The sequence below is a fragment of the Culicoides brevitarsis genome, chromosome 2 (genome assembly GCF_036172545.1).
Source record: "Culicoides brevitarsis isolate CSIRO-B50_1 chromosome 2, AGI_CSIRO_Cbre_v1, whole genome shotgun sequence".
In the NCBI taxonomy this organism is placed as follows: Eukaryota; Metazoa; Arthropoda; class Insecta; order Diptera; family Ceratopogonidae; genus Culicoides; species Culicoides brevitarsis.
The window spans coordinates 18,312,535-18,325,565 of NC_087086.1; the positions used below are offsets into that span (position 1 = coordinate 18,312,535).

At 25.7% G+C, this 13,031-nt stretch overlaps 2 protein-coding genes across 3 annotated transcripts; both read right to left on the reverse strand.

Annotated features, from left to right (window-relative positions):
- Positions 1-973: 973 nt before the first annotated feature.
- LOC134830667 (uncharacterized) lies at positions 974-12,539 on the reverse strand. Of its 2 annotated transcripts, none has more exons than XM_063844218.1 (5): positions 12,427-12,539; positions 11,807-12,020; positions 1,617-1,690; positions 1,467-1,557; positions 974-1,404 (listed from the first exon to the last, which is right to left on the reverse strand). In XM_063844218.1, the coding sequence occupies exons 2-5, from the start codon at positions 11,868-11,870 to the stop codon at positions 1,205-1,207; spliced, it is 429 nt and encodes a 142-aa protein (XP_063700288.1). In that variant the 5' UTR covers positions 11,871-12,020; positions 12,427-12,539; the 3' UTR covers positions 974-1,204. The 2 variants fall into 2 exon arrangements, with proteins under 2 accessions (XP_063700288.1, XP_063700290.1); XM_063844220.1 differs by lacking the exon at positions 12,427-12,539 and adding an exon at positions 12,355-12,382.
- On the reverse strand, positions 2,815-10,394 carry LOC134832308 (uncharacterized). Its single transcript, XM_063846293.1, has 4 exons — positions 10,391-10,394; positions 4,801-4,874; positions 4,632-4,737; positions 2,815-4,571 (listed from the first exon to the last, which is right to left on the reverse strand). The coding sequence occupies exons 1-4, from the start codon at positions 10,392-10,394 to the stop codon at positions 4,369-4,371; spliced, it is 387 nt and encodes a 128-aa protein (XP_063702363.1). The 3' UTR covers positions 2,815-4,368.
- Positions 12,540-13,031: the final 492 nt, after the last annotated feature.

Sequence of the window (13,031 nt, forward strand, 5' to 3'; positions counted from 1 at the left end):
CAATTCTCTATGTTTGTTCGAGTTGCCTACGGGAATTCAACGGGGGAATAGAAGAGGAACGTAAACGGGAATGATTTTACAATTTTTGAAGGTCAATGACATTTTTCTTATTAGATTTTTGGATTCTAATTAGAAATTTTATGGAATAAAGGGATCAGATTGACTTCTTGAAGTGGATGATATTTTTGTTCTGCGGATGAAAAAAATTTTAAAAAAAATCCAAAATTTTTAATTAAATTCTTTAAGCGATCAAATTAATTTTTTAAGGAGTAAATTAATTCCTTTAAGAGGTCAGAAAATTCATTTAAGGGTTTAAATTAATTCCCGAGGGGAAAATTTGATACCTTTTGGATCTAATATGACCCGTTTTGTGACCAAAGGGTGCAAGCAATGTACGAGTCGGCTGAAATTGATAAGTAAGCAGTTTTAAAAAAGAAAGCAATTTTGTCTGTTTAAACTGAATTAGCAGGTTTAGCGATTTTATAATATGCCAAAGACTAAAAAAAAAAAATTAATTCATGCTTGAAAAATTTTAATAAAATATTTTTTTGCTTCATTAAAATATAATTTAACTCTAAAATCCCCTATTTTACAATTTTTTACTTAAATCCTAATGAAATTTTATAAATTTAATGAATTTATTTTATTAATTTGATTAAATTTTGACAAAAAAAAATTAAATGAAAATTAAATTAATTAAATTTTAAATAGATAAAAATTAATTAAAATAAAAAAATATAATATTTAATTAAAATTTTAATTTTTTTTAGAATCAAAAATTATTTTATTATTTTTTTTAATTAGTTTACTTAATTTTTTTTACTAAATTAATCTTTAATTTTAATTTTCTAATTAATCTTTAATTTTTTTCAGATATATTTTTATTAAAATTTTTAATTCTTTTTTTTTCTTGAACTTATACTTACTTGCCATAAAAATATTTATTTTCAATAAAAAAAAAAACAAAAAAAAATTGTGCCAAAAAAATAAATCATTTTATTCACAAAAGAAAACTAAAACTTAACAACTGAGAGTTCAACAACATTTTAAGATGAATTTTAAAATTAACACCATTTTTATCCTAAAATTTTTCTAAGAAATTGTCTTTCAAACTGAGTATGACTTCTAATAAAAAAAAAAACTTGCTAAATCCCCGGAAATTTTAAATTTTTGCTCATTTTGTCTTTTCATGGACTATCAAAATTTAAAATAATCCATAAATGACGGCTAAACTGGCAGCGATGAGACCAAATCCTAGACTGACGCTTGAAGCTGAGTTGCAGTTGTCATCGTAACAGGCACAAACTTCTTGACGACCTCCAAATCCGGAACGTTGATAGCAACGTCCTTTGTAGTTGGAGTCATCCCATCCGCAACCACGAATGATGCGACTGTCTGGAGGCACTATTGAAGAAAAATATTTTCAGTTTCATGAAGGAATTTCAATAAAAACGAAAAAAACTTACGATTGTTAACGGAGAATTCGATGACTTGCGTGGTTTTCCGACAGAAAGTGTATTTTACTCCGCTTTTGTGTTCTTCGCAGTCGATTGAAAGCTAATTTTTTAACAAAAAAATAATTAAAAATAAAAAATTAGTTAAAAATCAATTCATACCTCTTCTGGAGGGATATCCATGGCACATCTACTGTCATTGTGCGAATTACATTCGTAACATCTGATGGCAATTCCTGTAAAAAAAAAAAAAATTAAAAAAATTATTAACGTTTTTCACATTTAAACACAAAAAGGCCCTTTTTGAATAATTTTCCACACATTTCCATGCATCCTTAACGAATTTCCAGTCACATACTGAAGGGAAAATCTCCCTAAAGCCGAAATCACATAAATCAGATGTTCGTGACGCATGCGTTCATGTGCCATATACAAAAAAACGGAAGCATCAACAAGAGCTCGATGGAGCAGCCTGGTTGCTATGCACAATTTTTCCCTCAAAAAATTACAACAAGGACAAGGACGGGGAAAAAGAAATAAAACATCGGTGAAAGTTCCAACAAGAAATTTATTTATCCTTTTTATTTTATTTATTTATTATTTTTAATCATTAATTTTATTATTTTTCTTCATTTTTTTTATATATCTTTCGAATGGCGACAAATAAATCAAATAAAAAAATATTTATATATTTTGTAAATTTTTGCAGGACTTTAATTTTTTTATTTTGTATATTTTTTTTATTAATTTTATTGAATAGAATTTTTCAGGTGAATTTTTGAACTTTTTTTTAGTAATTGAAAATATTTTTTAAAAAAATAAAAATTATTTGGATGAATTTTTTAGAAGCAAAATTTTTCTTTTACCACAGCTTCCATCATCCAATAATTTTTGTAGTGTGTAAGTAATAATATTGGCAGTTTCTTATCTACACACTAAAGTTATAAATTTTATAAAGTTAAAAAAAATATAATTAAAATTTCGATTAAAATCCTGGCGATTGACATAAAAGCAGCATAGTAATAATAAAAGAAAAGATAAATATTGCGTTGTTTTTACTTTATTTTGTGTGATGTGTACAGTTTTTACATCCATATACATTACACATTTAATTCTTTTGTATATTTTTTTTTTTCATACATAATATTGAAGTAATATCAATTTTTACAGTTATAGCATTTTTTAATGAAATTTAGAACATTTTTATATTATTTTATTATTTTTTTTAGTTAATACTATCCTACAAACCGGAAAATAATATACATCTTAGGTCATCTGCTTGTTTTTTTTTGAGAAGAAAAAAAAATGAAAAATTGAACATTGAATGGCTGTGAAATTGCAAAATATATATAATGTTAATTAACTTGTAATTTAATATAATTTAATAATTAGCGCTATTATTGAATATTTTTTTCATTTTTTATTTATTTTACTAAAACGATTATTTTTTTAAATATATCTGTAGGTGTTTCAATACGCATTATTACATTAAAATCTACTATTTTGCTTTGATTCTCTTCATTTCTAATTAAAATATGGGCATTTTTAGGTCTTCTTAGTATTTAATTTTTTTTTAATAATTAGTATTATTAATTTATTAATATTAATTATTAATTAGGAAAATTCCTGCGAAACTAAAAATTTTTTATAAGCAAATATCGATCGTCAATTTATGTGAAAAACTATTTCTTCTCTGCTGCTGCTGCTACAAACTAAACTATTTTATTGAAATGATTGTGAACATTCGTAATTATATATCGATGATTGATTAAAAATATTTTTTTTTTATAAAATATTTCGAGTTAGAACTCATTCTTGTGTATTATTGTGTAAAGTATTAGAAAAATTTTTTATTACAATTTTAAATATTTTTTTTTATTTTTGGCAAAAAGATCAATTTTTGTGTGAAAAATTATAAGATTGTTCGTTTTTTTTTAATAGAAAATACTGTTAAATATTTTGTGGCAATTTTTTTTAAATTTTTATTAATTCAATAAATAAATGCAAAATTAAATCGTGGGTACGTTTAGTAAAAGCTTCTTCTTTTTTTATAGGGTTCGAAGCTGAAAAATTATCACGAAACATTATGAAAAATCGTAAATTTGAACTATTTCAATAAAGTTGTTGTTTGTTCCCCTTGAAACCATATATATAATGAAAAATCGAAATAATTTTATTGACGTTCATTTTAAATTTAACGATTTATAACATTTCATAAATATTTATCATTTTTCTTGTTTTTTTAAGTATCTACGACCTAATAACATGTGTTTTAATTTTTTTTGTTTTACACTATATACTTTTTTATATAAGTACCACTATATATAATATATACCTTTATATAGACTCTAATAAAGGGGTTCATTTTTAAGTTTTTTTTTTATTATTCCCTAAATTTAATTTAAATTTTCTTATTTAACTTTTTTTTTAATATTAATAGAAAAACTATTAGATCTAAAGCGCGCCCATTTGCTGTTTTTTTTTTGGTTTAAATTTGCCTTTTTATTCGAAAATGACTCCAAGCGAGCCCTCTGTTGGTCATTTTGAGGCGTTTAAGCGTTTTTTTTTTAAGTTGTTGTCTTAGACGACAAATGAGCTTTGCTTGACTTTACGTTTCATTTTTCATTGAGTATAAGAAATTAAAAGCGTTTCTTGTTTACATCCAAAAATTTTGTTATTTTCTAATTTTTTTTTTCAAGAGCAAGGATGATGATAAAATTTTGTAATAAAATTAAATTTTAAAAAATATTCGATGAGAAATATTTTAAATATTCACGATGGTTTCATTCGCCTCGTTTATTACGTAAAAATCAATAAAATTTCGGTTTTTATTTTTTCCTTTTGTTTAAAGCGCTTGAAAGTTCTTGTTGTTTAGTTTAAAACCGTTGTTCGTGCCGAAAATTGTTCAAGTTTATTAAACTCGTGCGACAAATGCTAGCACAGCGGACAGAATTGTCACGCCAAATACTAAACTAACTGAATTGGCACCGTTGCAGTTGTCTTCGAAGCAACCGCAGACTTCTTGTCTGCCACCAAATCCAGCACGTTGGTAGCAACGTCCCGAGTAGGTGGAGTTATCCCATCCGCATTGACGGATAACGCGGGTTTCGGGCTCAACTGAAAAAATAAAATATTTTAATTTTTCAAGTTACGTAATGAGAAAAAAGGAAAACTTACGTCCATTCACATTGAATTCAATAGTTTGAACTATTTTACGGCATAATGTGTAGTCTTTGTATTGACCATCTCGGGGGTTTTTGTATCTTCCGCATGGGAGTTTAAACTGAAAATGAATAAAAATAATAATTATTATTTTAATTTTTTTTTATTAAATAAAAATACTTACTTCATCGGGTAATTTATCATCTTTACATCTTGTATCATTATAACTAGTACATTTATAACAAGATATAGCTGAGCCTAAAATAAATTATTAAAAATTAATATTAGTTTATAGTTTGAAATTTAATGAATAAATAATAAAAATACTCACAGGAATAATTAAAAAATAAATGCTCCAAATAAAATTTTAACCAAAAAATTTTTTTTTTAATTTCACTTTAAAAAATAAAATAATAAAAATTCACTAAAAATAAAAATTAAATAAAAAATGTGTGGGAAAAATTTTTTTTTACAAAATAAAAAAATATAAAAAATTCATTCATTCGAAAAACTTTCATTCATTCTCATTTATTTGTGTCAGTAATTAATAATTTAATGAGAATCCTTATCAAACTTGTAATTAACACGAAAGTCTATTTATAAATATATTTTCTGCTGAATTGAAATATATTTCAAAGGAATATAGAACAATGTGAGTTTTGTGAATATTGTAATGAGGAGTCAAATAACGAAAATTTGCTAAAGCATGTACTGATAATTATTATATTTTTTCTATTTTTAAAAAAATTGTTTGAAAATTTTTTCACACGTGTCAACGATCATTAAAATTTAATACAAAATTATTTGCTTTAAAGTTTTTACTTCCTCAAGTGATTTAACGATTATTTTGGATGTCGTGAGAAGCAATTTAATGGATCTAAAATTACTTTTGAGGTCAAAAATTGTTTTCTTTTAATTATTACGATAAATATATCTAAAAATTACTTCTTTGAAGAATTTCATAGATCTGTTCGAAATTTGACGTGAAATTTTTTTTTATTTTTGATAAAATTTTTAAATATTTTCAAAAAATCTAGAATTAAGATATTTTTTTAAAATAAATTTTTAATTTTTATTTATTTATTTGTCATGAAATTTTATTGAAATTCGAATTATTGTTGAATTTAGTTTAATTTATTGCGTTACCTTCATAAAAGGTATCAAACGTGCCATAAAAGTGCATCAAATAGGGCTCAAGAGAAACTTTTAATTACATTTTTATAGCTTTATTGCCGTCAAATTGTCACAAAAGTTAGATTAATTACATTGTGGCACCGTTTTTCTCTCTCGTCAACCAACCACTGCAGAAAACGAGAATATCAATCAGTTAATGGCCGATAATAAAATATAAAGACAAACTTGTCTAAGGTCATGTTGACCTTTTAAAATATTTATTTTATACATATTCCATACGGTTTACCATCACTTTTAATCTTCACTTTTGTTTAAATTTACTCAAGATATCTCTCCCTGTGAATTGCGATGAATATTTGATCAGCATCGACTCTTCTTCTTCTTCGTTTTCTTTACTTTTCACTTTTTTTTCTTCTTATCAATCAATATTTTTTCATGAATTTTACACAGACATGACACTTGAAATCAAGAAAGAAAGAAAGAAACACGTGGCATATCAAAGAAAGACAGAAAAAAGGCGAGAAGTTTTTCTTTGAATTGAATTTTTTATTAGATCGCCACATTTTTACTTATTATCCTTTTTGCCTTTTTGATTTGAGTGTTTACAAAGGCAAATGGAGCTTGTTGAAGCAATATGGCTTGTTATGTTATGTTTATTTTAACATTTTTTTCAGTTTATTGAACAAGTTTATGGAAAATTTTATAAAATTTACAGAAAAGGGAAAACCTACAAGATGTCACAATAGAATTTCTACTAGAATTTTCATTTCTGAAGGATTTTTTTTAGTTTTTCTGTTATTTTTGACTTTGATTTAAATTTTATGACTTTTATAAAACTTAAAAATTATTTTTTTTTGTTAAAAAAAATAAAAAAATTAATAAAATAAATATTTTTATTTAAAAAAAAATAAAATTAATTATTATATTAAAAAATAATTTAATTTTTGCAGAAAATTTCAATATTTAAATTCTGAAAAATCAAATGATATTTTTTATTAATTTTTAATTTTATTAAATCATTTAATTAATAAATATTTAAAAATTTAATATTTTTTAATTAATTAATTAAATAAATTTTTAATTATTTAAAAAAAAATTATAATAATTAATTAAAATAATTTAATTAAAAATTTAAATAATTTATTAAAAAATAATAAAATTAATTATTTTTTAAAAATAAATTAAATTTTTATTAAAATAAAGTATTTAAAAATTGCTTAACTTAGCATATTTATTTCTAAATAATTTAATTTTCTTTAAAAATAATTTTTGTCTTAAAAAAATGAAAACAATTTCGCTTTAAATTTAAAATAAAAACCACTCAAAGTACATAATTTAAACTTAATCCTCAGTCATTATCACTTTTCAATCCTCTTTTCGCACCAAACACTGCAAGATAATCCATTTATTCATCAAATTATTGATGAACTCTCTCTCTCTTTTCCTTTCATCCTCCCCCTGTTTGTGTCATTTCAACACGTTTTATCGATCAATGCGTCAAGATGAAAGCTGCCTGACTGATGATAATCAATCCATTGAAATGATTGATAACACAATTTACGATAAAAGTCATCATCCTTGAAGAGCGAAATAAAAAATCCAGTAACAGTCAGTTATTTTCACACAATAATCATCAAGCTTCTAATAATTTGTTTTTTTTTTATGAATGTGCTAAACATGCCTACCTTGGACACAATAAAACGTTCATTTATCGCTCAGTAGCTAAATATTTACATATTTTTTGTTAGTTTTATGATGTTTGTATTAACAAAAAATCTCGAACAATTGCATTAGAAAGACTTTATTCGGAGAACAAAAGCGCGAAAAGCTAACAAGTGTCAGGATTTTGCGCTAAGGTTGTTATAATTTCTCGCTGTTATGACATAAAATCATCATTTATTGTAATTATTTGTTCAGATTTAATCAATTCTCGTTTTTGTTTGCATTGTCAGTCTGCTTCATAATTGTTGTTTGCATTCAATAAACCCAATGAATGAATGAAATAATTGAATATTGATAGAAGACCGGTAATGATGATCATCATAGAAGTGCTTGTTAGTTTGTTCGAGTGCTTTGCAAACATTTTTATTAGCCGGCCAAATACAAGATTGACACGACTTTGATATTTTAATAGATTTTATGGGCCTCAAAGTGATAATTTTCCATAAAATCTAATTAATTTTTTGTTTTTTTAGTCTAAAATCCAATTTTTATTCTCTTGAGAGCCATTTTCAGTTCATTCCAGTCAATTATGGAAATTCTGATAATTATCACATTGGACAAAAAAACAAACAAATGACCTGCGTGCCGGTTTTGTCAATTAAAATGGAAAACAAAACTAATGATTTTGATGAAATTCTTATTTATTTCCACACCTACAGAAAAAAAATCAACAACAGCATGGATGGACAAGGCGTGGAAAAAACTCATTTCCATATATTTTAATGAACATTTTCCTATCGTTGTCCTCATCAATGTTTGTTCTTGTCACGAACGGAACGGGACATGCACAGGAAAACAAATGTTTGTCTAAGAAAATATTCTAGAAGGAATGGGAGTTTGACCTATTTTCAAGAGTTTTCTCGTAAAAGAAGGATTTGACGAAGGTAATTTGATAAATTTATGCGAAAACTTGGAAAATTGTTTTATAAAAGGAGGTAAAATATTGAAAAGAAAGTTTTATAATAATTTTTAAAGTAAATTTTTGTCATTTTTAACATTATTTTTTTTTAAATTAACGAAAAAAAATTTTAAATTTTAACGGTCATTTTTTGAATTGACATTTACGAATTTTTATATTTAAATTTTGACATTTAATAATTTTTTTGAATTTTAATTTATAATAATTTAAAAGTGATTAAATAATTAATTTTAATTTATAAAAATTAATAATTTTAAATTTAATTTTTATTTAAAATTTTTTTGTCAAAAACTTAAAATATCATAAAAAAATAATTTTTGTAACTATTTTTTCAGAATTTCGTTAAAATTATTTATAACAACGAAATTCTTGACAAAATAGTTTGAAAAAAAAATTTATAATATTTTTTAAATTTTTGAATAAAAAATATTTAAATAAAAATTAATTTATTTATGAGTTAATTAATTAAAATTTATAATTTAATTTACTTTTTCAATTCCTTAAAAATTAAATTTTTAATATAATTTAAAAAAAATAAATTTTGTAATAATTTTCTATAAATATTTTGTTAAAAATTTATTTAAACCGAAATTTATCATTAAAAATTTGAATTGAAAGGTCATAAAAGTTCATAGTTGACCGAAATTACTTCCAATTTATCACAACAAGGTCATTTTCGCTCCAAAATTTAACATAAACTTGAACCAGCCCCCCATTTCTCTCTAAACTAAACTATTTTTAGCATCAAAAAACATTTATTGAACATATTTTTGAATGTTTTTACCAAAAACACACGTCAACTAAACGCGAATTGAGAGTTAATCTACTTTACTAAACGACAAAAATGAAAACAAAACCGACGTCGAGTCATAAAATTATTTCAATGTCATTCTAAATTTGTTTTCTAAACATTACGAACTCTCTCTCGTACTCTCGTTATTTTTTTTTCTCTTAAACTCGTCGTCTGTCTGTGATAGTTGTGCAATGATAACACCGGAGCATGACACATTTACTCAGATTCACTCGGATTTTCATCTCGCATCATTTTGTTGAGTTAATAGTAAATTTATTTTGTTTTTTTGAGTAAATATGTTGCCGCTGATGCTGAATCACATGGTTATGTTGCGTCTACAGAGCATTACAATTTTTGATAAATCTAATTTAAATCAATTTGCCGAGGAAATCACAACTACTCGTAATATTTTTAGTAGTTGCGAGAACGATTTCTTGAAGGAAAAGTGAACTTCCTTCAAATTCATCGTTCAATATATTAAAAAAAAATTTTTTTTCACCTCAAAATTTAAGTTTGACACATTTTTTTACTCAAAAAACATGAGTAACAAATTTTTAAATAGGAAGCGTGTGTCTTTTGATTAACGTCAATTAATCTCATTTTGAGTGCATTCACAGAAAATCACGTGCAAACTAAGCGACAAAGCCTCTTATCTGCCGTTTACACACGAAATTAATGTCAAAAACATCTTAAACTCATTATCACGTCCTGCGTTGATGAAAACTATCCTCCCGGGCGTCGTACAAGCAAGTCTCGGTGCCAAAATAAAAGAAATTTCGCCATTAACTGGCACAAAAACATGAAAAGTGCGTAAATTTCTGCCCATTAAATATCCAGAATGTGGCCTGGCACAAACTTATTCAAATCTTCGAGGCTTGAATAATACAAAAACGTGCCTTTGTTACATATTTAGTGGATATTATGAAGTAACTGCGAATAATATTCGTACTTTTTGTGCTGAAATGAGTAACAAAAGACCTTTAAAATTGCAATTTGTATTCATTTGATGTTTGTATGCGATGCTCAATTGACTTTTTTCGTCCAAGTAAAATAGAATTTTTGATGTTTTATGGAAATTTCTCAAAGTTCAGAGCTCAAAAATTCAAGGAAATAATTTTTACCGCACAAAAAAATCTCAATTGAGCGTCTTTTGTTATCAAATCTCGAAAAAAAAATCATCTGACTCGAATTAATCGCGAAACTCACGCATTGTGGTTGAAACTGAATCTAAACTAGACACAATAATTCAAATGTAAGTCACATTTACATCGAAGCACGACTTCGTAACATGATAACGCTTGATCTCTCAGTTCAAATTGTCTTTGAAAAATTAAATAAATAATAATTTTCTGTATTTACAGTTGAATAAAAAGTGTCTTTGGGCGATAAGAAATCTTCCTGCTTATCAATATTTGCGCAAGAAATACCAAAAGTTTTGCGGCAGGCACACAAATCATCATTAAAACGGCTGATAAGCGATGACCTGACCTAGTTTACGTGATAAATCAGCGTGTTCTGTGCTTGATAAATGTCTATAACTGATGTCGTTGTTGTTGTTGTAATGGCAATTCACTTGTAAATCCTTACAAAAACATCATCGATTGCGCGATAAGCAACATTGTGAATTATTTTGCGTTCAATTTTGCCTTCGGGACATGTTAAATTGAATTGAATCACTGCAAATTGAATGATCGAGTGATGCATTTTCCATATTTTTAGATTTTTTTCGTCCTTCAGCCATAAAAAATCCTCATAAACCTCGGGGAACATAAAAATCAATAGAAACCCGCCTCATTAAATATTATTTATTGTCAAGTCAAGCCAATTTCAGACCATCGACCCCACTTTCTGTGTAAAAAATTACATCAACTATTAAATAACAATCAGTTCCTTATTTTTTTCGTTCTTCGTTTATTCCCCTTTACATAATTCAAGCATAATTTAATGGCATAAGGACCTATAACAACATATAACGACGTGATACACGCACAAAAAATAATAAAAATAAAAAAAATTCGAACAAATTATTTTTTTCGCTCAACATTTTACAATATTTTTTTTTTAATTTTTACCATACAGAACGTTCTTGGTGTACGAAGCTACGGATGACTTGGGAATAGTTTGGTGTGGTTGCGCACGGGTTGTCTCTGCGCACACAAAAAAATCAATATGAGACGTTCTGTCTGTGTACTTTTCCGAAAAATATTTTTGTTTTATGAAAATGTTGCGAGAAATTCATGAAAAAATATTAATTTTCCTCTAAAAATTGAAAAATTTCGTTTAAAAATTAATTTTTTACGAATTTTTATGGGAAATCCGCGAAAAACATTCAACACTGTTAAAGTTCAAAGTTCACGAATGCAAAAGACGAAGGAAAAAAGATTAGATATAACTTCCATCCAATGTCATCATCATCATTTACGTGTTTGTGTGTGTGTGTTTGTATGTTAGTTACATAACATCGACAGAGTGCTAACAAGATAAGATAAACTTTCACTCGTAAATCATAATAAAAATGTCTCAAAAGTTTCAATTTTTATTGAAAAATTATTCAAAAAAGGGCTCAAAATAAAAATTTTGATTAAAAAAAAAATAAAAAAAAGGTTTTTAAAAATTTCTTACCTGATTGGACAAGCACAACTAAAAATATGATGCTGGCGATTGCGACCGATTGTAATAATGCCATTTTTGTGTGATTTGGTTTTATCCTTTTTTATATATTTTTAAATATTTATCTCGTACTCTCGCACTTTTACGCACAATTAATTTTCCTCTTTGGATATTTTCTCTCTTTCCTCGTGATTTTTTGAACAAATATCACATATTTTGGTGGATTCTGAAATTTTTTTACAATATTTTCTTATTAAATTTTTTTATTTTTTAAATTTTCTCAAATTTTTCTTGAACAATTTTTTTTTTGTTTTTCTCTGATATTTTTTTTCTGTTACGAGAGATTCTGAGAATGAATTTGACGTGAAAAATTTTTTTTTCTCTAACAATATGTTAATCTTTATTTTTTTTGTCATTAACCCGAAAAAAAAACAAACGTTCATCCACAGAATCTCAGTTCAGAAATTTTTTTCTCAGAGGAAATTTTTGTTTCACGATTTTTTTTTTCTTGTGTGACACTTTTTGACGCGCGTTTTTTTCGTGTGTAAGATTTTTCTTACGTTTTTTTCGTAAATTTTATGGATATTTTTTCGAATTAATAGAGATTTTTCTCTTTTTTTTTCTAAACTTGCCTCTTGCTAAATATTTTTTTTTTATTTTCTTTAAATGATTAAATTCGAGTCTCGACAGAGCACGACAACGACGACACAAAACACGAATCTACACTGAAACTGAAATGAAAACGATTGTGCGATTGCGACAATATTCTAGTTGCTCCGTGTTTACGTGAATGAGCGATATACGTAATGGAAGTAACGAAGACAAGGGATCGTTCGTGTTTATGTGTGATGGAGACGACTGGTTGTTGCATTGGAAGTATTTTTTTTTGAATTTGTCGTCGTTGGGAATCGTAAAACGACAAGTTCAGGTATTCTAAGTTCTAGATTCTGATTAAAAATGTTCATTTGTGGGTTTGTTGTTGTAAATTAATGAATTGTTTTAGTGAAGCGTTGAAAGTTTCATTCATTAATTCCGGTTAATTGATACGATTGTTATGACTGAGGATTGCGATGAATTTACAAATCACTTAAAGAATGAAAAATTTTTAACAAATGTTGATAAAAATGAAAAAAAAAAAATAAAAACTTTTTAGAAAAATCTGGATTTATCGTAGTTCTTACCGCAAAAATCACAAAATAATCGCACAAAGTTGCAAAATTAATCGAGAAACTGATAA